The sequence below is a fragment of the Cladophialophora bantiana genome (assembly GCF_000835475.1).
Source record: "Cladophialophora bantiana CBS 173.52 unplaced genomic scaffold supercont1.21, whole genome shotgun sequence".
Taxonomy (NCBI): Eukaryota; Fungi; Ascomycota; class Eurotiomycetes; order Chaetothyriales; family Herpotrichiellaceae; genus Cladophialophora; species Cladophialophora bantiana.
In genome coordinates, this window is record NW_015971595.1 from 25,098 (window position 1) to 51,791 (window position 26,694).

A 26,694-nucleotide genomic window follows, 5' to 3' on the forward strand; every position below is an offset into this window, starting at 1 on the left:
ATGAAGAGTGCTGCGGCTTCAGGTGTGTCCAATAGACCATGTTGCCTCATCTTCATTCGAGGTACTGGTTGATCAAGTGATGTCCCGGCCACAGAGCCTGGAGCCTGTCACCCCAATTCAGCCAGCAATAAGCGGATTTTGACACCATGGCATGCGTCCGCCAGCCCGGGAAATGAAGTTCTGGTAATCGTGTCGACAAGCAGCCGGGTGATACGGAGTCTTCTTGTCATCAAAATCGCTTGACCTGAGACGCAACCATGGAAGACAGGCCAAGAGATAGACCCGATTGCACTGAATGACTCAGTGCCCAAGTTGGGAGACGGTAGGGGTCCTCGTTATTCTCAGACAGTCCGATACAAGCATCTTTTCACAACGATGCGGCGGACTGGCAATAACCGTCCGCAACAGTAGTCTCAGACCTTTAGTCAGGTATAACCTCATTGCCTGCGATTGCGCGTGACTTGCTTTGCGGGATGGAATCGAGGAAGGCGGAAGTAGAACAAAGGTGTTCATCTTCAGGTGGGCGGTGTTGACATCGAAAACTGCTTGTCAGGATTGTTCGCTTGGGACTGCAAGCAATTAAGCAAGCTGATTCGCAGGCAGGAAAGCTAGAACTTGAGGTCATGATATGAAGATATGTGATGTTTCGTTCGTTGCTCAGAAGGTTTGTTTGTTTGGGTCGTTAGACGGTTCGAAGTAATGGCTTGCATCTCGCCGCTGTGCTGTTGTCATAGTCATTTGGTCGTGCTGTTGAAAACAGCTTCTCGTCAACTGCTCGTCCGTAATCACTCTATCTTGTCAATCTTCAGCGAGCCCTTTTCCTCCTGTCCTCCTTCCCCCTCAAGAGCAATGAAATCGCCTTTCTCTAGTCGTCTGATCCATTTGCCTGATTCTCCCCGGGCTAGAATCAAGGTCAGCCGAGCGCTGGCTTTTTCCATGGCACTAAAAGCCGTGCTAGGAAGTGGCGTATATGTCCACCGTCCAAAAGCCCAATTCAAAACATACAGACTTTGTCCCTCAGAGTCGACCGCAATGCTGGGTTTTCGATCGCCTGTGGAGTCCGGCGGTGGTCGAGAGGAAAGTACAAGCCCCTTAATGCGGTAGATTTCATCTTTGGGTGCAGAAAGGAGCATGTCCTCGAAGGATTCCAGCACAACACTCTGGGGCGGTTTGGTCATGTCCTCATTAGTCAGAACAACGCTCAGAACTTCGACTTCTTCTTGATGATGATGATGATGGTGGTGGTCTCCGTGCGCATTGTCTTCGTGGAATTCGATCGCTCCGCGCAACCCTTCATCTCGAACCATGGCTCCGTCGATGCCCATGATGACTTCTACATCGACCCACCCCCTTTGGCTTTTGACCCAAGCGACTTGGACGTCCAGATCGCCGACGCGGTCCAGCGCATCATCAAACATACGCTCATCGACGAGCTCCCACTTGTTGAAGACGATCAAATCGGTGTACTTGGCTTGCATCTTTGCCGTGTAACTGGTGTCATCGTAGCCTTTCCAGTTCTCGACGTCGATAACGCTGATGACCCCGTCAAGTGTGAATGAGCCCGGGTTCTCTCGCGATACACGGTTTACTTCCATGGCAAGGGTAGCAGGGAAGGCGGATCCGGACGTTTCGATGATGATTCTGCTGGGTGCAGCGGAATCCCTGAGCTGGAAAAGGGCATCACTCAGTTGGCCAACGAGGTTACAGCAAATACATCCGTTCAAGAGCTCGCGGACACCGGAGATGGAGGCCGAGCCAGCAAGTTGTGAGTCTACGGCAACATCGCCAAACTCGTTCTTTAGCAGCGCCAGCTGTGCTCCCGTTAGAATATGGACTAAGGCAAGGGCAGCCCTGATCAGGTTGGTCGGCCCCTCTCTGCATTCACGGTGATTTGACACTTACTTTGTAGGTCTTTGGGAGTTGTGGAATAAGATTCAGTATCAATGTTGTCTTTCCGGCACCTAGAAAGCCTGTAATGATGGTGACCGGAGTCGGCGCCATTGCCGGAGGTGCAATGAAGAAAGTGTCGGGAGATGACCGTCCGTATCAGCAGGCTAGGGAGAGGACTCGAGGCCAATCAATGGAGTAGCTAAAGTGTAGAAGAAAGGCGGACGGCAGTGACACTCGATGATAGTGGTATATCGAGTGTTTGAGAAGAGTCTGTGACTTTTTTTGTCATTGGTGTTGAGACTGGTTCGCTGCGCAAACGAGGTGCGAGCTGCTGTCCCCCCTTATCGATAACGATATAATTGACGTCATGGTCTTGGCAGGCTGCCACCACTGCCTTGCACTGCTATAATTCCCGATATCTAAACAACTGCCCACATTCGTCCGTATCCTCCGTATCCTCTTTATTCTGCCGGAGAATCAACCGAGCCATCCTTCTTTGTCCATTTCTGCTCTTGTCCATTCTTTCAGCCTCTCAGCTATCCCTACATCGTTGGCCATGACACTCTGCCAACCGTGCAAATCCGCAGTTCTCTCGCAACAAGCACCACAAGGCACTCGCCTAGGACCCCCTGTGGGCATTCATTCTTCCTCTAAGCTCTATATTTGGTGCAATGACTCCCTTCGGCAAGACCGGCAATTCAGCTCGCGCCCACAAGTTGCTGTCTGCCAGACCTGGGTGAGCAGCTGCTGTCCCAAGTCTCTCCCTTTCCAGCTTTGGCATTTGTCGAGTCAAGACCGTACATTTTGTCGAGTTTCTTGACATGTAGAGTATTGGCGAGCTTCGACTGGCCATAATGAGTCATGACGCTGCTATCTTTCAGAGACGTGCCAGCGAAGTTTATCCTACCTTTGGGTGCTGAATAGTGGCCGGGTGGAGACAAGTCCGCACCTCGCAAGCTGTCGGGCGGCAGTGTCTTGGAGGTGCTGAGCAGCTAAGGTACCAGTTGAGAAGTGAAGACCTAGTGCGCAAGGTAGTTCGTTTGCCATTGTGTTTCGTGTCCGTCTTGTGTCATCTCAAAGGTTATGGCCATTATTCCAGCATGTTGATCAATCCCTGAAGGACGTCTGCTTGGGAAAGGAAGAGCCTGGCTGCAGATACCACAGAACATAGCGATAAGCGGTTGATTTCAAGGAGCGTGGCGTGAGCCTGAGGATATAACGATTTGATGCTGCCAATGGCGGCTGATCCTTTGGCGGGAGTTCAGGCGGACGGGTATACGTGGGCACCGTGCTGGGCAAGGCAGGCAACAGTATGGTATCCTCCGTGCCAGGCTAGATACTTTCGCCAGACAAGACAGGAGACTCACATGCCAGAATTTCTGGGGGTAACGACGTGTATCTTGGCCGTGGGGTCTGAGAGAGAATTAGGGTGGAAAGTCATGGCGACTTGCTCATGAATGTAGAACAGAGAATGCATCTACAACAGGGGTTGGGTTGATGTAGAAGTCATCACGGGCATCCAGCCTATTGCTTCGAGACTTCCAGGACCGGCTGACGGATGCTGCGACGCGGCAGAAGAGACTTCTGAAAATCGAATCAACCAGCGAGCTTTTTGTGTGCATCTTTTCTCTGTCCCTCGCAATCAGAGAGCGAAGAACCTGTCTCGGGGCGATTGTTTGGACCTCCGGGCTGCCGCGGACAAATGGATTGTATATGTAGGGCGGCGCAATGTGTTGGTGTCGGCACGATCTCAATCACACCCCTAGCAACATCTAAACTTCCAAGCCGGGTCCTCAACTGCCCACGGAGAGGACTGCTTCCAAAATCATCGACCGTGGCCGACTTCGCCTAGGTCGTCTTGAGGGTGTAGTTAGGTAGTTTGCCAGTGCCCGATTCCCTTCCACGAAGCACTTCCGGCCAGTCTGTTGTCTGCCGTGTCTGTATCTATGTCAGCTCCTGTCTGTTTCTGGATCAGCGAGGGGGGAATGTATTGTAAGGCAAGACTGGCTGGCAGTTGACTGGAGCGTGGCAGTCACGTCAGGGGCGGTCTGCTAACTAATTCTGTGGTGAGAGCGCAAAAGAAAGGAGTAAAAGGAGAGACTGCGCGATCCGTACCAGACGGAGGGGGGTTGTAAAATCGTGACATCTTGCCCCGTTTGTTGCTGGGGGGATATCGTCTATCAGATCTTCTATGGTCAAGCGGTAAAGGAGTGTGCGATAACAGAAACGGAAATCTCCAACCAGGTAGAGCAAGACTCGTCTCACCCACGCGAGACAGCTTCCTGTCAACCCACCATTTCCACCTCCGGGAACAACATCACTTGTTTCATTGTTCGGTTGGTCTCGAATCCGCCCACTGGAGGACAGGTCTTTCTTGCCCCCATTCAATAGCCAAGCAAGGCCGACGCACCAGGCTCGCTAGAAATGTAAATGACCTCGTGGTCATCGCGGAACCCATTGAACTTTGTCGCGGAGCACTTGGTGTACGCGCCCATGTTCTCGAAGAACAACCAGTCGCCGATCTCGACCACGCCGGGTAAGAAGTAGCGGTCGGTGATGACATCGATTCCGTCGCAGGTGGGGCCCCAGATCGAGTACTCGATCAGCTGCTCCTGGTGGCCATCGGCAGGCGCCGTGGCAGAAAGAACCTGTGGAATAGGGTGCTGGTGGTCGAAGATGATGTTGGAGAAATTGCCGTAGACACCGTCGTTGAGGTAGAGCATGTAACCCTTCTCCCCTTCGTGATTGACCGCGACTTCACGTCTCGCAATGACGTTCGTGGCGAGTGTGAACGCATTGGAGGCATAATAGCGGCCAGGCTCGCCAATCACCCGGATGTTGGCGGGGAATTGCTCCTCGAGAGCTTCGTTCAGATTTCCTGCAAAAGTCTCAAACGTCTCGTCGACAAAGCCCCCACCAACGTCCAACAACCTCAGGTCGAACCCGTGCAGGGCTGCTTGATCAAACACATGTCGCGCGTCTTTGACTGCCTTTCCGAAAGAGTTTGGGTCACTTGCCCCAGAGCCTATGTGGAAGCTGACGCCGACCAGGTTCAGGTTCAGTTTCTTCGCCAGACCGAGCAGTTCCGCTGCGTACTCCAGACTAGCGCCGTATTTTGTGCTGAGCCGGCATGCACTTGCTGAGTCATCAGTCAAGATTCGGAGCACCAGTTCGGCGTCCGGGTAGCACTCTTTGATCTTGTGGAGTTCATCGCTATTGTCGAAGGTCATCAAGCTGACGCCGACTTTGCGAGCATGTCGCAGGTATGACTTAGTCTTGCACGGCTGTGCGTAGATGATGCGACTGGGAGAAATGCCAAGCCTCAGCACCAGGTCGATCTCGGCCCTAGACGCACAATCGAATCCAGTCCCCAATTTGGCCAGAAGGCGGAGCACCTCCTTGTCCGGATTACATTTGACCGCTTTGACAGATGTTAGCACCTGCGGATAATTGGAAAACAAGGGTGAAAACTCACCATAGAACGGCTTAACACGGCCCAGGTTTATTTTCCAGCGGAGATGCTGGCGGTACACTTCTCCTAGATCCGCCACATAGAACGCATCTTCTTCGCCAGGCTCACAAGTATCAACGTTGATACGAGCAATTTGCTCCTTGAGGACTTTTTGAATCAGTGCCTTGGAGGCCAAACCAGTCACGTCGGATTCAACGCCATGATTGGTGTCAACAAAATCGACCTTGTCGATTTGGTTGTCAGTCACAATTGTAGGATTGGTTTCTTCAATAGCGATGGCAGAAGGTGCCATAACCATGCAAAATGGTTATGCTGTAAATTTAGATGGAAGAAAATCCCCGACAGGTGTTAGGGAGGTTTTCGGGACTCGGATCCTCTGGGAATTTGGCTGTGCCTCAGCGACTCTCCCTCACGAGGAGGAAGAACCTCGAGTGGCGACCTATGCGGCAGCTGAAATTGGGGAGAGAGCTGGGTCGGGATGTCAAAGTGAGAACACCAAACAGGTCTTGTAGCTTGTGGTTTCAGCAGGAGGCGGGCGAGGCTGATTAACGATGTGACGATGTTTGCAAGCAGATGCACTTTGGTAGCGAAGAGCAAATGATGTTGAAGCCGTGTATGAGGTGCCTTTGGTGGCCCCAAAGGCTGATCCGCGAATTTTGGACAGAAAAGTGTCTCGAAAGGCTGAGGAAGATTGCGGTGAAGTGGTGAGAGAAAGGTGAAGAGTAGCCAAGTTGTGTGCGTTTCTGCTTAATTTTTCGTTGCAATTGGCGACAACGAGACGGTGGTGGGGGGCAAAGTGTGGATACAGCTAGGAGTGACTGTGGGAAGCACTGGAGGCCCAGCAGGAAAAGTCAGATCCCAGTGACCTCAGTTCTCCAGGCAGAGACACCAAGTGGCAGGGATAGGTGAATCAGCTAGCTGCGTTGTCTGCCCGTCGCGTATTGGTCATTCGCCGGTGCTTGGGTGCTGGGTGGTTCCTCCGTTCCCGTCTCTGCCAGGAGATTGAACTGTTGAATTTTTTTTCGTATCCGTCGTGCGGGATTTTCAGGGATGCGACCACGTGACTGACACGGATGGCCGGTGTTGTTTGCGCCTAACCGAGGAGATTCCCTATTTCACCGCCATGATAAAAACCCGGTCGATGTGAGACGGAACATTCTCTAGTCGTAGTCGACAACACAGGCGTAAGGTTTCATGGCTGATTCTCCGGGGATGAACGAATCCTATAGGTGAAAAACTCGGCGGTTGGTACATCCACGTCTTGATCGGTGTCAATATGGGGAAGCGGAATATTGAGGGTTTCGACTGTGTCGAAGTTTGCCTGGCGCATCCGTGCGAAGAACAAATCGTCCTCTGTGTGTCGTCTTTTGAATCCAACCAAAATGAGCGTTTCGGGCGTACGAGTGGCCAGCTGCCTCAGGGTCTCTACCAGATGCAGACTGCTGTCTGGATTGTAGATGCAATCGGAAACCAAAATGAGATCGTAATTGGCATTGGAGCTATCATCCAGGCTCGAAGCCCAATCCAACACTTCCGACCGAACCGTAGATCCTGCCACGGGCGAAGCGCATCGGATATTGCGCGCCAAGATTTCCTGAGCGTCCTCCAGGTCGGTAAGGAGAATGTCGCATTTGACAAGCTGTGCCAAAGCAATTCCTACTATGCCACAGCCCGCACCGAGCTCCAGCACCTTAAGCCGCCTTACCTTGCTGGACTTGAACAAGGCCGCCAATATGGACATTCCATCAACAGGGGACGTGGATAGCGCTTGTGCGAAGTAGACGAGATATCCTAGACTCGCATCCCTTGGGTGACCTGTTAAGTGGTATCGAAACCGAGAAAAGGGGAAACATACCAGATATGCCGTGCAATACTGTCACCAGTCTCCTCCCACATTTTCACGATGCTCTTGTTCGACAAGGCAATTCGTCGCTCAACAATCGGGTCCGTCCGCTGTTTGTTAGACAAGGGGAAGACACAACTCCAAACATCGAGAATCTTTGGGATCTCCAATGATTGATAGGCAGACTCGGTTTCTTTGGTAGTCACGTGGAGTCGCACAGGTCTAGAGACATACTTGCCAGGACAGTGGACAGTAAACTTAAGGGCTCGTGACGAAGCCTGCCACCGAATGGGCTGAGAGCACAAGACGCCATGAGGAGAGTTTGCCTCGATGACATTGGCGACCAGTTCGACATCCTCACCGAAGAATGCGTCACCGAGATCTGTAGTGACGGAAACTACTGCTAAGACATCGACAGTCTTTTTGCCCACATCGCTTTGCGGAGTGCGCAAAAAGCGAATATACTGGACCATGGTTCCAACGTTGACTGGACTGGACTGGACGTCTGGAAGGAAGAAGAGCAAAACGAAATTCAGGTCGAAACTCGCGCAGTACGGAAGTTGATCAGCTGGACGTTGTGGAGCGAGAAACGGGAAAGTGAGGCGGGCTGGGTGCCGTTACCGGATAAACAGTATCGCCGAACCCCGAACTTTTGGGCACGTGGGTCGCTACTGGTCGGGCCATCATCTCCCCTGTCTGCTGGCTTCCCGCCACCCCCAGACTCTCAACTGACAAACACCGACAACGTCCATTCTGCCCGTGAACACTCTGGGCTTCTGGTCATGCGACACTCATTGACCTAAGCATGGCAATTGCGAAGCTATTGCGCATCAATACAGCGCATCTCATCCATGCCCAATCATTGCGCGACTGCCTAACTGCGCCGCCTCCCTACCCCGTAATGTGAATTTGTCTGTCAGCCCGACACCTCAACATGAACAACCCCGAATTCCGCCAGACCCTCCACAACATTTCCCATAACCTCGAAACTGCCAATCAAGCGGCTCAAGAGAACATCTACACATTCACCCAACTTTATGTCGATCCTTGCCTTGAGGGCATCAAATCCTGTATCTATGCTTGCACTGCGCCTTGTTTCCCCAACAGAGACGATAATATCCGACGAAGGAGGGGCCGGTCGCGTGGCAGAGCCGAATATAACTTTGACTTCTACAATGCCTGGGATGACGACGAGGCCCTTGGCGACAGTTCCTTAGGCTGGGGTAATGATGAGTTGGATAGTTTACTCGCCGGTCGTGGTTCGCGAGCGAACCAGCCAAGAAAGCAAAGGGCAATGAGTTATGGTTCTAGAGGTCGACGGAAACCCTCGGGCCTACAGCCAGATTCTGATCAGGATCCGACTATCATACCAAGCTCGTCATACCTGGGGTTTTTGGAGAGGCTTCCATGGAAGATTGGGAGCAGGAGGCTCCGTTACAAGCCTTCAGCCGCAGATTTGCAAGAAAATCCAGGCGGTGCCCGAGTGCGAGATGCTGAAACCCAGCCACTGATAGAAGAGGCAGATGAAGAAGGTGGTGCGTGGCAAAAAGGTCACGGGCGTCAGCGAAGCGATACTGCCGCCTCGAGGTCAACTACTAATTCTCTAAGTTCTCGAGGGGACCTCATTATGAGCGATGAGGACGAAGATGCGCAGCCGCTCGACGACGAATTCGCCGTCATGCTCAGCCGACGCAACACTAATCAAGGTTTTGCTGAAGATCAAAACAGCGGGAAAACCAAGACATCGAGCAGCAAGCGCCCCGGAGTCTCCCGCAATTCCACCCGCACCGTCTCATCCAAGTCGCTGAGAAGCCCCAGTGGAAAAAGTACCCAAAGGACAGATTCCCAGAAGAATCTGGCACCTCTATCTTCAGATGTGGTCGAGGAGCACTCTGAGCCCCCAACCTTGATGGACCTTCGGCGGGAAGAAGAGCAGGTGGCACAAGAGGAGGAGCTGGAGATCAAACAGAAACGCGAGGCTGCACAGCGTCTAGCTCTCCGTAGAGGACTGAGCTCCCGTGACGTTAAGAACATGGCCAATGCAGAAGTTAAACCAGACGACCGTGGCGAATGTGAATGCCATGCACCTGCGAAACTAGACGTCCTGGAGCCAGATCCTACGTCACCCATTGAATCATCATCTCCAGATCCACAGCCTCGAGAACAAGACGAGTCTACGTCGTCAAGGACTGGCAATCCTGACGACGGAAAAGGCCCAACTTGAACCACGACGAGAGAAACCTGATGTCCTCCCCACGAACTCTAGATCGTTTGTCCTGCTGATAGACGGCATTGTTTCAAACAAGCGAAGACTCCCATTACAAAATCATGACTGTCGCCACATCGACATTGACTTGAGCCGCAAGAAGAGAGACCCTGGGTCCATGAACAGACCAAATATCTCCTGATGGCTGTATTGGTGGCCAATTACGACTTAATGATGGGAAAGGAGGGCTCTGGCTGTGTGACGCTTAATGTTGTATAGCGCAAAGTGTCTGTCACACAGGACCTACATAGCTTGCTGTACTTGTATCGCTGATAACGGTTCCGAGACACTCTCCGTGATTTCAGCATTCTATACACTGTACTCGGTATTCCGTACACGTCGGTTCTTATCTGTAACCAGTGTTGTAGGTGGGGATCGAGCCTCACCGAGTCTTATCTTGTGGCTTCCTTCTCAGACCCGGACGATTGGCTGCGGTGACCCCAAGCCCAGCGTCGCCACCCATTTCGCATGCGGCATGCACTCCTCCTCTCCCTCGCCCAGAACCTCTGTCTCCCGTCTTCCAACGGATCTCAATTTTTGATGCCAGACACTATATGTGACTACCCGACGATGACGCCGACTCTTTCGATAGCCATTCCCATTACGATGATATAGACCCCAAGTTCGATCCAAGCAACAGCATCCGATTCCTTACATTGTCAATCGACCCAGGCCTGCTGGCTTCCTCGCGCTGACGGATGGCATGAGCGGATACAAGATGGAGGACAAAAAGACATGGAGTCCTGAGTCGTCGTCAAACCCTTCTGCCTATGAGGGCGACATGGGTAGTGTGCGACGTCCATTCACACGCCGCCTCACCGAGTCCTTCAAGCGAGATCCCAACGCAAGTGTCACGCGATCGGCGTCATTCAGTGCTGCCGATGGGAAGGGATATGACGCTGAAGCGGCTGCTCAGGCGACAGCACTGTCGCCCTTGCTGAGGCGGCTGAAGGGACGCCATCTACAAATGATCGCAATAGGCGGGAGTATCGGCACAGGGCTTTTCGTGGGTAGTGGGAAAGCGCTGGCTTACGGCGGACCGGCCTCATTGTTATTGTCATTTGCTTTGACGGGATGTATGTTGTATTGCACTGTGCAGGCGCTGGGAGAACTGTAAGTGTCCACGAGTCTTGTGGATTCGCCATGCTAAAGATCCATCCCAGGGCAGTGCTATTCCCCGTTGCTGGTTCCTTCGCCTCGTACTCGACGAGATTTCTGGTAAGAACAACCAGCCACTCTTCCCGTCCTGCGTCCCATCTTCCGAGCCCTGACGCTCTTTTTTAGGACCCCGCCTGGGGCTTCGCTATGGGCTGGAACTATGCCCTGAATTGGTTGACGGTGTTACCTTTGGAGATCGTGAGCGCGTCGATAACGGTGGATTACTGGGTATGGGTCATGCCAGGCGGCGAGCGATATTTGGTTGACGGAGACGAACAGGTTCAAAATATCTCTCTCAACGCCGCCTGGGTTTCAATCTTCTTGATACTAATTGTTCTGATCAACTTTTTTGGTGTGAAAGGATACGGCGAAGCAGAATTTGTCTTCTCGATCGTCAAGGTTACGGCTGTGATCGGATACATGTAAGGATCCCGTCTGCATCCCGATACAGATGTGTATCGCGCTCAGGTCTGACTTTTGCCGCAGTCTTCTGGGAGTTCTCATCAATGTCATGGGTGGCGTCGACAAGAACGGAAAGCCTGATGCGAGCTACATGGGCTTCCGTCTATGGCATCATCCAGGAGCCTTCCATAACGGCTTCAAGGGGCTGTGCAGTACCTTTGTGACAGCAGCTTTTGCTTTCGCTGGAACTGAGCTTGTTGGTTTGGCAGCAGCAGAGACGGAGAATCCGAGGAAAGCGTTGCCTACGGCTATTAAACAGGTGAGTTACATGGAGAGTGCATCCGAGGGGTATCTGACTGGAGCAACAGGTATTCTGGCGGATTACCCTCTTCTATGTTGTCAGCTTGCTTCTCGTAGGCACGCTCGTACCATACGACGACCCCCGGCTTCTAAATGGCCGGAACAGTGCTGATGCAAAGTCAGTCCCGTCCCCGCATTCTGTGTTCTCCTTGTCTCTGCGCTTCGAACCTGTCCTGACCCTCGAGCCATAGAGCCTCCCCTTTCGTCATCTCGATCCAAAACGCCGGCATTGAAGTCCTCCCGTCTGTCATGAACGTCGTCATCATGATCTCCGTTCTCTCCGTAGGAAACTCTTCCATCTACGGCTCCTCACGCACCCTTGCGGCATTAGCAGAACAATGTCAAGCACCTGCCTTTCTCGCCTACATTGACCGCAAGGGCCGTCCCTTATATGCAATCATCGTTGCCTCAGTCCTGGGATTACTGGCATATCTAGCGGCCACTCACAAGCAGCAGGACGCATTCAACTGGATGCTCGCCCTCTCAGGCCTCAGCTCGATATTCACATGGAGCTCAATTTGCCTCGCACACATCCGCTTCCGTCACGCTTGGACCCTTCAAGGTCATTCACTAGACGAACTCGCATTCCGTTCTCCCGTGGGCATCATCGGCTCCTGGGTCGGCCTTGTCTTCAACATCCTCGTCCTGATTGCGCAGTTCTGGACCGGATTCGCCCCCGTGGGCTGGCAACAGATGTCTGTTTCCGACCGAGTGGTGAACTTTTTCCAAGCATACCTTGCTGCCCCTGTGGTCGCGTTGATGTATATAGGATACAAGATATACATGAAGACGAAGGTTTTGAGAGCCAGGGACATGGATCTATTTACCGGAAAGAGAGAGTTCAACGTCCGTTCGCTGGTGCAGGAGGAGAGAGCGGACCGGAAGAGATGGCCCAAGTGGAAGAAATTATACAAGTTTCTCTGCTGAGACCATATTGATTGATGCTTTTGGGTAGGTTACATTGCTTTGCTTGGTCGCGTTCTTGGCCAAATTTGGATGGACACGAAATGAGGTCTCATGAGGATTATGTAGAACTTCGTAGGCGCTTTATGAGGATTACGTTGTGCAAGTAAATTTATTGTTTCTAGCGAGCGGTTTTCATTTCCACCCCCGATTTCGCGAGTCCTCTGTAGATATGCACAAATATATATATATACTCCGAACAGTCGTCCTTCGCCGCCCATTTAGCTGACCAATCGCCCGCCGCTTTACTCTTCCGCTAACCACTATTTAGTCGAATCGCTCTCTCGTCCGCTCCTTTCTGCTCCCTTCTGCTCCCTTCCTCTCTTTCGCGCTCCTCTTCCACTCCCTTCTGCTCCCTCATGGCCCTAGCCCGCTTCCATCGCGCTACCTCACGTATCAGTATGGCTTCCGTTCGGGCTCCAGTCTCATACGCGCTAACGTTACCTACACCTAGTCTTATAGTAACTTTAACCGACTATATCTATGATGGCCCGTTTCGGCCCTAATGAAAAATAGAATCTCTAAGAGAATACTCTATTAGGTTGTTAGACGAAGTTAACTAAATTCTTTAGCTCTATAGTATAATACTGTAACAGAGCACTTCAGGGTTCGGCGTGCACGTGCAACAACGCACAGAGGCCTGTCCAGTAGATCCGGAATCGAGAACGCGTTTCTGGTTAACACTGACAAGACAACACCACCACCAACACCACCTAGAAGGGCAGCGGCTGGGGCTACAGACACCTAGCACAGCGGGAGCATCGAGGAACAGGACAGAACTGATAAAACACTCAGGAATTAGGTAGACGGCGCTAAAAAGCCATAGAATTCATCGTACTCTCTTAAACTGTAAAGAATGGCACACTGCCAGCACTGTAAACTGTTCTGCTCTCAGCGATCTAATTAGGTTTGACATGTGACCTAACAGACCTCTGCTCTGCCAGTTCACCACCACCTCAGCACTGCACAGCCACCTTGCCTTATTACAATACTTCTCTTTCTCTTTTTCTTTCTCTCTTCTCTCTTTCTCTTCCTCTCTCGATTTATTATATTTTCTCTTATTCTTTCTTCATCTCTCATCTAAATTACTATTATGAATACTAAGACGTCAAGACACTAGAAGACCATATATATATAGCACGGGGTCGCAGATGATCCCTTTAAAGCTCTTCAGCTTCAAAGTCGCTGTCGCACTACGCCCTATAGATAGATAATATACTTCTTAGATAGCTCGCTGCTACTAATTATTATAGATTAGTATTCGAAAATAGTAAATTTAATATTATATCGTAGTATAATAAATATATAAGATCTGAACTAAATAGTACTTATTAGGGATTCCTTAGCAAGTAGGCAGAGTCTAACGATAAGCGTATATATAAGTCATCCCTATAGTATATGGTCGATACTGTACACGACTCCAAGCATAAGGGAGGAGAGAATGCGCCTCCTATGCGGGGAGTGTGCTAGTAATAAGGATGCACTCCCTGAGCCGCATCTCTTGGCTGGTGGCCTGATTATTCCTCGGTGTATCAGGCGTCCGTCCTTCCGATGTTTAGCCGAATCCGTAACAGTACTAGAGAAGATTATAGCGAGTGTCTCTAGCTTTCCTCGAGCACCACTGAGAAGCGGTATCAGCTCGAATTTTGCGTTAAACGCGTCTACTGACCGCGTGCGGCCGAAGGGTAGTCTAGCAACTACGGTGGCTTGGACGGTACGATGGACGAAGTGGTCGAGAAAAGCCTCGTTAGGAATAATGAGAATAGTGGCGCGATGGCACAAAGTCCCAGACGAGCGACGTTCGCAAGGGCACGCACTAGTGATGTTGGTTCTACCATTCCGAGCCTAAGTAAACGGGCGAGTATTGGTCCAGCGAGCAAATTGCCAACCGGGAAGAGGCCGAGTAATTATTGGATTGAACAGTGCTGGATATGGCTCAGGAGCGGGCTTACGTGATGTAACAGAAAGGGAAAGTTATAATTTGAATGAGATTTTTGAATAGCGCATGAATTGCGTATATATAATGACGATCGTAGGGCGCCGCGAGTTGGGAAAGCAGTTAGACGCTTTTGGGAACAGAAGACCTTACTAGTACCTCACACGTTGCGTTGGACGTGCACCCACCTTGTACAATTTCAGGGTGAGTTCAATATGGATATGATACCCTCTTTCCTCGGAATGATATCATTATCAGAAGCATTTGGTGTTTATTTCTACTTGCAACTCTCCTATGCCTCCAAACTGGGTTGTCTCTCATGCATTGCCAGTCTAGGAAGATCGCTCTCTCCCTCTTACCTCGCTTTCCCTGCCCTCTCTATAAACTATACCCCGCCCTCCCCACTGTCTTCTTATACACTTCCTTCCCTTCGTCCTCTCCAGCGAACTCTCCACATGTTTCCATTCCCCACCCTCCGTCTCCAGCTTTCTCGCGAAGATGAATTCAATGGAGAATTGCGCGACGATATCTGCGACCGTCAGTTGACTGACCAGCAGTCATTCCCGTCCATCGGAGAGTTCGGAGTCCAGCCAGTTCAGGTCGTTGTGAATGTTCACGGACAGGGGTTTCTCCATTTCCGGTAGATATTCTGCGGCGGGTTTTGGGAGACGCCAGCGGGCGTAGAGGATCTATCAAACTCCAGGGAACAGCCATTATTAGACATAGGTATAGAAAGTGTAGTCAATCATGTTTGAGGTTGAAGAACCGGCTTCACGTCGTCGAGCTGAAATTGATGTCATCGGAAGAAAGGGGAATAAGGACTTACGGCCAATGCATGGATCATGAACGTCCCCTCGGCGGCGGCAATCAATTCACGCACTTTCGCGCGGGATTTCGGATCGCCTGTCGGTGGGAGGAGGCCGGATTTTGAGGATGGGTCATATGTTTCGAGGATATACCTATTTGCGATAGATCAGTATCGCTGACAGGAGGAGCTCACAAGATCGGGAGTTTAGGGAGTATTCGGCGAGGAAAGAAAAGGTATCGGTGAGAAAGACAGCAACAAAATTGTCATGTCTGACCCTTCTCGTGCGATGCACCAGCAAAAAAGCACACATCTACCTAAAACATCCCCATCCTCACACCCTTTCCCGTAGATCACAGAGCTCGCAAAGCTGTCAATACGGCGCTTACTCCCCAAGCGCCGAACTCTCCTGAATAACAATATCCCCATCCTTAATCATCACCGAACTCTTGCCCATCTTTGTCGGGATCTTCTCCCTAGACTCCTCCGGTGCAAGGCCATTACTCGCGTGAGGAGATAAGACCAGCTCGTAAGGGCGGTGCATTTCTTCGAGAAGCTAGGCGATTCGAATTGAGCGGCTGACGCCGAGGAAGTAGAGCGTTATATCTGGTTTTTGAGACATTTAGAGGAAATTGGGGGCTTAGTTAGAAGTTTAGTGAAAGGGATATTGAGATGGAAGACGTGCCCAATATTTTCGATGCTTCTTATATTTGTTCTGCTTTGCCTGATTTAAAGAGGATCAATGGTACAAGCTATCAAACCTTCCGACCTCGGATATGTCTCATTATATTGTCCCGGAGCAACGGAAGTCAAGTTTGACTTTCTCGCGCTGCCAGTTAGGCACTCGCGCACGAGTGACGCTTTTTGTTTACTTCATGACGTGAGCATTGGAGATTTCCGTCATGGATGTGGAGGTCGAGAACAGCAAGAATTCGCGAGGAGAATTTGATGTCTGGGAAAGAGGTTCATTGAGGGCTGGGATTTGGCAAATTTGGGAATGCATCTGCAGGGCTGAAGATAGAGAGCGCCCACAGCAATGGAAGAACCGGCCCCTATCCAGATCGATGCATCATCGCTGTCGATCAAGGAGAATGACGTGCTGAGCGTCGCTCAAACTTTGGGGAAGTCATGTATCGGTCGCTTACATCCTCGTTCAGATCGAATGGACTATGTCGACCAAAAGGAAAGCAATAGTCGAGATGTTCTGGCCTCTGCAAAATCAATGTAAAATCGAGAAAGAAAGGCTGTCAACTCTGTTCGTGGGAAGTTTGAGATAATGGTGGACTTGTCAGCTATTTGTAGTGAATTTAGAATTGGGACTCAATTATCCAGCTGTCATGTTCACTAACCATGAGCTCACGTCAAGCGCAATTAAAAACAATGCTGATACTTTGTACGCACATATACTATACACTTTTCACGGTACCATACGAGTTTTCGACCATTTACAGTCCTTTTCCAAGATGGCTCAAATACAGCACCACAAACGCCAGAACACCAGATCTCATCCGCCATGACTCCGCCGCTATGCGTTCCACGAAATAAAACCAGATATCTACCCACCTCTTTTTCGTACACTGCAAAGTCCCTGAAGCTTTCAAGCAAGCGTCCCAGCACAGAATGCCTGCACTTCCGGCACAGTAGCAACATCCTGCAATGCAAACTCCGGCGCAATCACGGCCAAGCCGATTTCCAGGTCTTCAATAAAATCACAGAGGAAGTCCCCTCCTGGAGCAGCTTGAAACTCCCACGTCGCGTCGATGTATGCTTCCGCGCCAGGGAATTGGGCTTGCCGCCATTGAGGTGAGAAGTATCCCACGCCAGCGAAGGAGTTGGTGTGGCAGAGGAGAGAGTGTTCAACGACTGCTTCAGGTCGGTCGCGCTGGAAGAGATTGTCTAGGGCTTTCCTGCCGAAGACTCGCGATGGTGGAAGTCCGACGCCACGTTTCTGTTGGGTTATGTACGTCTGATTCGAGCAGGAGCTTGGCTTTTCAGAGACTTTCTGGGCTGTTACGGCTGCTGACTTAATCATCGCGTCGCGGAGGCTGGTTGTGTTATAGGAGCTTGCCGCTACTTTGATCACAAGTTCACCACCAGTGTCGAGGCTGTCGGCACTGACATACTCGATGTCTTGGATGGCCACACTGCTTGTCTCGCAGACTGTGAAGCTCTTTGTTTGGGTCACTGTTGGGCATAATTTTTCCAAAGCGCTAGAAATAGAGGTGTAAAGAGCTGTGCCAGTGAGAGTGCCGACGTGCACGGCAGAGCTGCCCGCTTGGACGGTCACTTGTGCATTTGTGGGTGTGCATTTGGCTATAGTGGTGCAACTAGGAGCGTTCAAGCCGACTTCAGTACAAGCCTGGCAATTACTCGTGTACGTGGAGGCAAAGGTTGTGACGGCTTCTTTCGCGGTGGCTGGGATGGTTGTGTATGCACAGCTGTCACTTGACTGGCCTGTTAGCGGCACGGAAAGAGGTGACAGAGTTGCAGTGCTGTCGCACAGGCAGAATGCTTGGGTAATGCCTTGGTCAGGGTCCTGCTTATGCAAGACGCAGGTAGGTGTACCTGGAGGAGAGGTGATTGTAGAAGCTCCAGATGAAGCCACGGTGCTGGTAGTAGTAGGGACTGGTAGTGGGAGGGGACATAGTGTAGGTGGATCAGGTATTGTAGTGTTGTTGGTGTTGCTGTCCCGTTTGAATGGCCCCATAGCGGCAGGCACAGGCGGAACAACTATGGCACTCGCGGTGCTCGCAGGCAAGAGAGGGTTATTCAGTCCAGGTGGAGATTGACCATTCTCCCAATCGACATGTTGTTGATCGTTGTTGTTGATGTCAACGCTGATGATTCGGGTGACGGCAGGGTTGCGTTGCAAACTTGGGAGCTCAAAAGTCTGGAAGATATTGGGACCAGGGTTGGGATCGTTGGGGTCAGGAATATCGGTCTGAAAAGAACCGAGCAACCCATTATTGGGCTCTTCTGGGCATTCTAGATGCGGAACATAAACAAAGACATCGCCGCTGGCAAGTCGACCAAACGCCTCTGCAGAGCGAGCAATGAGGACCTGCAACCTCGCGTTGATATCCAGGCGGAAAACCGACTTTCGACCGGTCATGACCCTTGTCCAGTAGGCTTCGTCCCACTCGTCGTTGTAAAGGTTGCCCGTTGGTGTGATTCGATCGCGGAGTGCAGAAATCTGCGCTCCCCCTTTGATATTGAAGGAGTAGAACACACTTGGGGCACCGTTGGTGATGATTCCGCATGTCTTCATATCCGCCATCAAACACTCAACCGTCGGAAAATCAATACTCGGATCTTCACAAGCCCACAACCCTCCCGTGGGAGGTCCTCCGATACACTTCTTGGGAAGCGCTGTTTTTCCTTTGGGAGACGCTACCGGTCCGTTTGACTGATCGGAAAAGCAAGTGCCAGCCGTAGCGGACAAGACGTGCGTTCCCAGCCAGATTGACAGCAAAGCCAAGAGCCGAGTCATCGTTCTTGTCTTCGGGAAGAGATTAATTTGTGCTGTAAATTGACGACGAGAATCCGTGGCTCTTTGGCTTTCGCCTCGTCGGAAGATGATACTTTTTGAGTATTCGGGTGCTTTTCGAATGAGGAGGCTGCCTTGATTGAAACATGGAAGTCCTCATTATATAGCACTCCAAAGGCTTGCAGTATACTCCATGACTCTATGCGGCTCTCTGCATGCCCCTCCACGTTGCCTCCATAGATCTGGTCCTTCATTTCGCAAGATATGATCATGATACCATGTGAGCTGTTTCGAACGAGGAAGAGGTCTAGTATGCTCTGTCATAGCGCTTTGCAATTTCAGGATGAAGGCTGTGTCGGCCGTGATCTTCCTGGCCTAGCTCAACCATCCGCTTCCATCGGCAGCTGCTTGCAAGATCAAGTCGCGGCGTCCATAGCTGCGTTTCCTGCCCGCTGAGCAAGCAGGCCTTCCCAGTCAGTCACCATCAAAAGAAGCGCCATACCAATACACCGTCGATCAATGTGGACGCGTGCTTCGCGCCCACGAGACAGATTTGCCCATGCCAGACCTGACACTTTGTCGCGCTGACCCAAGGGTCGTCTGCTTAAGCGGTAGAGCTGTCAGGCTTCAAGTCCAAAATCGGCCAGACGAACTCTTTCATCAGCCACAATTCGGGTTACAAATAGGCCATTGAACACCTTGAAAAAGCCGAGGATTATTCACTCGCAGCCTTGGAGACATTAGATAAAGCGATTAGGTTTAATTAGGGTTGGCGTCTACCAAAACAAGATCAAGCTCGAAGCGCCAAGCCTGACCGGCCGCGGCCTTCTCTTGACCACTAGGCAGGCTGGCCGAAAGAGGCGTGTCGAACCACCTTTCCACCTTCTTTGTAGATACAAAGTCCGCAAGACCACGGCGCGTATCTGACAGCAAGGCGCTGCCCACACCTAGTGTAGCCATTCCCCAGGAGATGTCCCATTTACCGAGCCCGCTGGCCTGTCTGAGTTTGGGTGCTAGCCTCCAATTTAGGATTTGACCACCACTGGTCCGCGTCAAGTGAGACGGTTGCAATGTTTGTGTGCTAAATACAAATATGGTGGAACTCCCCGCTCAAACATCAGCAGAAAACACATGTTGGCCCGAATTCTGTCATTGTTCTCCTTTTGGAGTCAGCACTTCTAAGGGCAAAAATGGCCCAATCTCTTTCCTCGCCCGAGCAGAAAGTGCCGGATCCGAAGACGTTGTCTCATAAGCAGGAAGCAATGATCCAAGCATGCAAAGATGGTCGGGTCGATATCTTAAAAACGCTGTTCGATGAGCTCGGCGCCAAAAGTAGCGATGATTCCACGAAGCACTTCGAAGTGCCACAAGAAGGTCCACCAGCCACCAGAACCCTATTCGCAGCTGCGATTTCCCACGGACAGCAGTCCATCGTCCGTTGCCTCCACTCGATGTACCCGGCATTTGACTTTTACACTGGTGCAGTCGTCGGGGCGCTCCTCAAACGAACATTCGACTTGGACATGCTTCAGTTGATTTGCTCCTACTCACCCGATGTCGTTACCTTTGAGTATAGTGACAATATGACGAGCATCTTGAGTAAAGCTTGTGAAGGTGGTGCTGAAAACGCACCATTCGTACGCATTCTTCTGGATCACGGAGCTTTCGAAAGTGGCATGCGAGGCAGCTACACATATCGCGTTGGCGCAGCTCTATTACCAGCCGTTCAGTACAATCAGCCCCTGGACATCATCAAAAGGATGGCTTCTAAGACCACCCAGCTGTTCTATCCCATCTTCTCTGCAATCGAACGCAGACGTCCTGACGCCCTGGAAGTGCTTCTTAATGCACGTTTGAAGCTGAGTAGGGATGACTACGACCTAACATTGGCTCAGCAGTTGCTTGGTGATGCGCAAGCAACCCAAGACAAACAACTGATTGCACTGATGGAACAATATATCGAAAGCCTGGAACAGCAATCAAGCAAGTCTGACAGCCAAAGCACAGACCAGACTCCGAAAGACGGCAAGAAATGGTGGCCAGTCAGCACACGAACAGAGAAGAAAGACGAAAAGGCCAAAGATTCAAGCAGCTCGGCAGGTGGAAGCGGCTCAGCCAAATCGTGGTGGCCATTGTCGAAGAGTGGAAACAATCCCACCCCTGCCAGCGAACAACCTGTGGAACGGCAGCTCGACGACTCGAGTTCTGATGAAGATACTACAAAACATGGATGACGAGACTCGACATTGAGGGTTGCGGTGCGGTCGACAATCTAAAAGTGCAAAGAAAAGCGGAGTCAGCCTCCGGGGGAGTTGTCCACGGAAGCTTGAAAATGAAATTCATGTACCTGGCTGGTCTCCATTACAGTCCTTTTATAGATTAATCCTACAGAAGACAGAAGAACTCCACGCTGTTTTCGTTCCGGACTCGGCGGGTTACGGCAAACACCACCAAGTAATCTGCATCCCTGTCTGACCATTGCTAGCTAAATGGAGAGATTCAATAGGCAGCCGTTTTACCTTCTTTAATCCGCATCCTAGCAGCCATAGTGCCATGTGCCTTCATTCCTGCGCTATGGTCCTGAAGAGGGGGACAAAGACATTAGCCGTGACTGATCGAGCGTTTTGAGGGCTGGATATACTAAGGTCGGCAGCCTTTAGTTCCTTATTGAGATACAGCTGCCTGTTCTCTTGGGGAATTCTGAGAAATAAAGAGTCATTAAGCGCTTTGTTTAATCGTGCGAGTTTCGCGATTTCCGCAGTTAACTATACGACATTGCTCAATCTCTTAGACATTCCAAAGACACCTGAGAGGAAGGAGTCGGGTGGAGAACAAGTGAGAGACATACACTCCTTGCTGTGCACGGTGGTGACCTTCCTCGTACTCAACCACTCCATGACTGTTTCCTCGCTCCAACGGGTCAGTCAAAGTTAAGATGCTCTTCTACCAGAGGCAAGTTCCGCCTCCATTTGGCGAATTCAGAGTTGCGGCAAATTTGGGGTCCGCTTGACCTTCGCATGCACGCTAGCTCACGGACTCCTAGACCTTCTACCTCCTCTCCAGCTCTCGGCCCAGACTGTGTCACAAAGATGGTGGCTGTGGCATCGTCTCATGACCCATGTATACATCGTGACTTCCATCAGGCAGATTTGGAGCTCGGTGACCACTCCACAGTCAATCGCCATGACAATGATGATCGAATTCACAAATTTTACACGGCAAAACGAGTCGGCGGAGCAACGAAGGCAGCTTGTCCTGCGACTCCACATTTTCACTTGTTCGTGAGACATGCACGGAGGTTTTTCTGCCACTGGTCAATGAGCAGGTGGCTTGCCCGAGCCACAGAAGCTGCAGCGTCGCTTGCACGCCATACGAATCTTTGAAAGCTAAGGTCGACGGCGACTGCGCCAAAGTGGGCTGAGCTGGAGCGAAAGAAGCTGACAGGGTAAAGAGGGTTTTAGAACGGCGAGGTTCTCCAGGAGGCCGGAACTTCGACAAGACTATGGAGTCCCGGGGAGGAAGGGAAGGAGTAAAGGTCACTTTCGAAAACAACGTGGTACCACGGTCACGATCGGGAGGGCAAATTGACATAATGTTGCGCTGCTTTCGCTGAGACCAGATTTCCATTGGCAAGGCTCGAAGGCCTGAGAGGGTACTTTTTGTGAACCAATCGATGCCGCCGACGTGATCTTCGTCGATGTACGGAGTAATCACTGGCGACTTTGATTCCACGTATACCAAGATGCCAAGGATCTGCCCCCATAAATGTGCGAGACACGGGTGAGGGATCACCCGGCTCACCCTGACTCGCGCGAGCTGGGAGTGAGCACAGATCTGGGGTGAGGCGCGAGCAGGTTTTCTATCCCCCTTTGATCGACCATCCGAGAATCGCACTATGCTCTGAAGCCACCACCCTATCCTTCTTCTCGCTCCCATTCGTAAATGCCAGAATATGGCCTTTGAATACCTCGTCTCCTTTCGCCGTCTGAGGAAGCGCCAAACCCGGTTAGACTTCAACACTTGTCTTCCCAGAACTTCAACATGATATATACGTTGTAACGGTGCATAAGTATGGTATATCTATCTCACCCGTAGCTTCCGCTGACAATGGCCTGTGCTGCGATCTCGTGTCGAACAGCACCCTTTTCACGTACGTGCACGCCGATCGCCAAACAGCTGAGAACCGACCCGGATACGGTCGCGCGTCCGCATGACGTTGACAACCACAGTTCTACCAAGTAGGAGCGAGCCCCACCCATGTGGCTGACTGTCTTGCCGCTTCAATGGATATCATTTACGGAAAGTACGTGATCGCCCTCGTGCGAACACTTATATAGTCCTACGCGCTGGTCCACAGCCTAACAGGCGCTGAAGAGCCCTGCGGCTCACAGCGTGAGACGTGCACGATGTCGACGCTGCCGCAGCATTGCATCTATTGTCCATCTACGGATGTGCCATCGTCGCGTTCTTGAGCGTTGACATCTGCTCCCCATTCGAGGAGGATCTGCACCACCTTCTTATGACCTTCTGAGAATGCTGCTTGTAGCGCATTCCTATTCTCTCCTCCTTGAGTGTTAATATCTACTTCCCTCTCGAGAAGAATCTATACCACCTTGTCGTGGCTAAGCCAGCTTATCTACATTAGCGCTGTACAGCTATCATCGTTAGCCGTATTGATTTCGTAGCATTTTGCCGACTGTAGAATTAACTATAATATATTTTCATGCCCTAGGAGTGCCGCTAAACGAATTAAATTTATCCATGCATCAACAAAATTTCCCGTGTGACCCTGAGAGCCCTGGGCCGCCCTGGGCTATCAAGGTAAGTCTGCGTCTTACGCAGCCCATGAGACCGCTGGGCTCGCTGGTCTACTCTAAGAGAGCTTATGGGCTAGTCTAAGAGGGCCCTAGATTAATATAACAATTTATAACTTTACGAATATATAATTATACTAGTCATTTAAACTAGTACTAATTAAGATTATATTATATAAGAACTAGAATATATATATATAGATATATAGATATATATCTGCGTGATTTCAGGAAGAAGAGGGGAAAAGAATGCAATGCTGAATACTAATAGTGCCTGTGCCGGCCAAGTCGTTAAGTGAATAGGGAGCCGACGAGTATTTGTGTTGCCAGCTCCATTTCCGTCCTCATCAGATCATATCGTTCCACATCCCGAACACAGTAGTACTCCTCGATATGTGTATCTACTTGTTCGCAGATCGGTTCATCTCGCCGGATGCTGTTCTTGCTCTTACTGATTACGTGCGCACACGTTTGGGTGTGTTTTTTGTGTTTATTTGTGGATATCTGCAGGGCCATCACCGCTGCTCACCGAGACAGTCGCGAGCCCCGGATGGAGGCAATGGCGCTCCTCCGATGGGGGCTCTCGGCGAAGAGAGCCCTGATCAAGTCGACGACCTCGTCCGCGGTGAACTCCAGACTCAGCTCGCCCTCCGTCCACAGGTACTTGATGTCCACGAGCGAGCTCTCCAGGATGTTGATTAGGTATTGGAAGCGCAGCCAGTTGGAGACGTACACTGCTATCATGGGCACGGCATTTTGAGTTTGTTGCTGCGCGGGGGTTTCGGTGGTTTCGGTGGTCGTGGTTGATAATGTGGCGGTTGGAGGGGTGGAAAGGAAGAGGTTGTCCAGGCTGGCGATCTGCTGGCAGAAGGCGGTGAGTTTGCGCGATTCGGGTTCCGAGATGTCGTCCATCTCCTCGATCGAGGAGATCATTTTGGCGATGACCATTGTCACTAGCGAGCCGATACTTTGCATTAACGCTGACGTCGACAGGATGGGTTTCCACTCCCCGTGCAGCGTGCGAATCCGGTCGACCACCGAAGAAACAGCGTTCTCAATCTCCTGTGAGTAAGGAAACTGGGTGCATGCGGTAAATCCTTGAGCCCCTTCCAACAAGTCCCATATAATGATGCGCTGAGTTTCCATTTCTTTCGAGTATGCCATTTTGGCGAACTTCTCCATGTCTTTGATGTCAGTTTCGATGTGCGGCATGGCCGCCGGTACGGCCATCTCGCGAAGTCGTTCGGCAATGTACAGGGAGTCGTTGTAGCGGTGGATGTCGGTCAGAGAAGAGGAGGCACCATAGTAGCTGGGTGCTGTGGCGCGGAACATGGCTAGACCCAATGTAGGCAAGGCCAGGAGTCCTTTTGATGTTGTTGAAGGGTCGAGGCTCTTATGTTCCATTCGTTCGATAGTTTTGGCGTCCGACAGATCCCTGCCGATGATTTCGATGAGATGGTCCGGGATCTCGCTGATGCTGTAGACTTCCATCAATGTGACCTCGTGCTCGGTCTTTTGGGTCCCTTGTGCACCATTTGCCTTGCTGCCACCGTCCTGAGCTACCTGCTCTGATCTTTTCTCCGTAGGACTCTCATCATCCCAGCCCCAGGCATCTCCATCGTCATCCTCGTCCTGCTGTGCGACGTGGCCATTCTGCCTATATTCCTTCTCTTCGCTGTTTTCTTCCTCGTCGAATCCCCAGCCGCTTGTGTCGTCGTCTACCTCACCGTCGCCCGCATTTGTGATTCCCTCTGTCGAGGCTTGGTCCTTGGCATCTTCATCCCAGCTAGCGTCCCAGTCACTTGATCCATTGTCGGCTTCGTTTGGTTCTTCTGCAGTTGTTGAGATTACCTCGCGTTCTACTCTCGTGACCTGTGTAAGAAGACCTTTTGCAGAAGCAAATGCTTTTCGCACAGCGTCCAGCGTCGCAGCCTTGCGCTTGTTCAGCCAAGTACGCTGGATGTCATCCATCCAGTCTTGGAGCTGGGTTTGCCCGGTCCATTGCAATGACTTCAGCTTGTCCAGAATTACAGTTACTCTCTGTTGCAGTTTATCGAGATCATCCAGCATTGCGAGGTCAACTGGGAGCTCAGGGTTGAGCCAATCCGACACCAGGAGACTCATGAGGTCCGCAAGCACCGCGTGAACTGCAGCACTTTGTATAGTCTTCGCGAGTGACTTGTGCAGAAAGTTTATAAAATCAAGCACAAAATCAAGGACCAAGTCTATAGACGGGAGGGCTGTGCAGAGTTCGATGTCCAAGGAATGCTGTCCCACGTGGTAAGTCGAAAGTTTCAATCGGGCGGAGCGTCGAAGAGGCTGGAGGATCAGTGCTCTAAGCTTATCCGTCAGGGGTTCGATGGAATCACGCAGGTCACCCGTGTCGTTAAGTGCTTGGAGGATGGCATCGGAATTGATTCTGTCGGACTCAAGCTCATGGCTTGAAATCTCGAGGCTTGCTTTCTGTGGCTCTCTCCGAATGAGAATCTGGGCATTTAGCTTTGTTTCCAGCTGCAGGCGAGTTTTGAGGCGCAACTCGTCCCTCAAGTCTCGAAGAATTGTTGCTGACCTAGACTTGAATTTGCTTGTAGGGCTTCTATCCAGCTCTCGCAATTTTGAGGCAGCTCCACAAGGGTCATCATTGGCCAGACGCTCCTCGACGTCTCTCAAGGACTGCGTTGCCAGTGATATATTGCGCAGTTCTTGTCTAAGGGTCTCAGTGAAATCGGTCTCTGTCTCAAGCAGTTCAACTTTGCGTTGGTAGTCTGTTGCCTGGTCTCTCAAGGCTTCGAGTTGCCGATGCTCTTCGACGATGAGTTTGGACTCGACTTTGCAACGCGCGATGTCCTCCTGAACCTTCTTTGCCCGGGAGATCCATTGATCAACCGACCCAGCCTCGTCCCTGCTCTTTTCTCTGATCTCCTTACTGAGCACACGCCGTGTCTGGGATATTTGGGCAAGGAGCGCAGAGATGGTTGCAGACGACAGATCGGAGGTGATGAGCTGTTCTGACTGCGGGACACTGCCATGGACTATGGCGTCGCACAGGGAAACCGCCGCGTCGGATTCATCAGGCATATCTCTCGCGTAGTTTTGATCGTGAAGGCTTCGCGGAAAGTTTGCTGCTTTGTCGATTCTTTCGAAGCAAAAAGTGACAACCGCTGGAGCAGTTTGAGCAGTCGAAGGCAGTCCCACGAACAGACCGAGAGACGTTCCACGTTGCCGATGTTGGTCTCTATGCCCCACCGGAAATTTTCAGTCCGCAATATTTTGGGGAGTAAAAATGTTTCTTCTCGTG

The 26,694-nt window shown here is 51.2% G+C and overlaps 9 protein-coding genes across 9 annotated transcripts; 3 read left to right on the plus strand and 6 right to left on the minus strand.

Annotated features, from left to right (window-relative positions):
* Positions 1–785: 785 nt before the first annotated feature.
* Positions 786–2,001, minus strand: Z519_11117 (uncharacterized protein; the record flags this gene model as incomplete). Its single annotated transcript, XM_016768830.1, has 2 exons — positions 786–1,811; positions 1,903–2,001. 2 exons carry the CDS (start codon positions 1,999–2,001, stop codon positions 786–788), a joined length of 1,125 nt encoding a protein of 374 aa, XP_016614676.1.
* Positions 2,002–4,274: 2,273 nt separating this feature from the next.
* Positions 4,275–5,654, minus strand: Z519_11118 (uncharacterized protein; the record flags this gene model as incomplete). Its single annotated transcript, XM_016768831.1, has 2 exons — positions 4,275–5,311; positions 5,366–5,654. 2 exons carry the CDS (start codon positions 5,652–5,654, stop codon positions 4,275–4,277), a joined length of 1,326 nt encoding a protein of 441 aa, XP_016614677.1.
* Positions 5,655–6,554: 900 nt separating this feature from the next.
* Positions 6,555–7,678, minus strand: Z519_11119 (uncharacterized protein; the record flags this gene model as incomplete). Its single annotated transcript, XM_016768832.1, has 2 exons — positions 6,555–7,167; positions 7,218–7,678. The coding sequence occupies 2 exons, from the start codon at positions 7,676–7,678 to the stop codon at positions 6,555–6,557; spliced, it is 1,074 nt and encodes a 357-aa protein (XP_016614678.1).
* A 461-nt stretch (positions 7,679–8,139) lies between these two features.
* Z519_11120 (uncharacterized protein) lies at positions 8,140–9,429 on the plus strand (the record flags this gene model as incomplete). Its single annotated transcript, XM_016768833.1, has 1 exon — positions 8,140–9,429. The coding sequence occupies one exon, from the start codon at positions 8,140–8,142 to the stop codon at positions 9,427–9,429; it is 1,290 nt and encodes a 429-aa protein (XP_016614679.1).
* A 760-nt stretch (positions 9,430–10,189) lies between these two features.
* Z519_11121 (uncharacterized protein) lies at positions 10,190–12,318 on the plus strand (the record flags this gene model as incomplete). The annotated part of the gene is made up of 7 exons (XM_016768834.1): positions 10,190–10,584; positions 10,635–10,689; positions 10,756–10,857; positions 10,909–11,051; positions 11,116–11,350; positions 11,400–11,509; positions 11,583–12,318. The coding sequence occupies 7 exons, from the start codon at positions 10,190–10,192 to the stop codon at positions 12,316–12,318; spliced, it is 1,776 nt and encodes a 591-aa protein (XP_016614680.1).
* A 2,529-nt stretch (positions 12,319–14,847) lies between these two features.
* Positions 14,848–15,639, minus strand: Z519_11122 (uncharacterized protein; the record flags this gene model as incomplete). The annotated part of the gene is made up of 3 exons (XM_016768835.1): positions 14,848–14,979; positions 15,117–15,249; positions 15,485–15,639. The coding sequence occupies 3 exons, from the start codon at positions 15,637–15,639 to the stop codon at positions 14,848–14,850; spliced, it is 420 nt and encodes a 139-aa protein (XP_016614681.1).
* A 1,053-nt stretch (positions 15,640–16,692) lies between these two features.
* On the minus strand, positions 16,693–18,585 carry Z519_11123 (uncharacterized protein; the record flags this gene model as incomplete). Its single annotated transcript, XM_016768836.1, has 1 exon — positions 16,693–18,585. One exon carries the CDS (start codon positions 18,583–18,585, stop codon positions 16,693–16,695), a length of 1,893 nt encoding a protein of 630 aa, XP_016614682.1.
* Positions 18,586–19,772: 1,187 nt separating this feature from the next.
* Z519_11124 (uncharacterized protein) lies at positions 19,773–20,816 on the plus strand (the record flags this gene model as incomplete). Its single annotated transcript, XM_016768837.1, has 1 exon — positions 19,773–20,816. One exon carries the CDS (start codon positions 19,773–19,775, stop codon positions 20,814–20,816), a length of 1,044 nt encoding a protein of 347 aa, XP_016614683.1.
* A 3,105-nt stretch (positions 20,817–23,921) lies between these two features.
* Positions 23,922–26,474, minus strand: Z519_11125 (uncharacterized protein; the record flags this gene model as incomplete). The annotated part of the gene is made up of 1 exon (XM_016768838.1): positions 23,922–26,474. The coding sequence occupies one exon, from the start codon at positions 26,472–26,474 to the stop codon at positions 23,922–23,924; it is 2,553 nt and encodes an 850-aa protein (XP_016614684.1).
* Between the last annotated feature and the right edge of the window lie 220 nt (positions 26,475–26,694).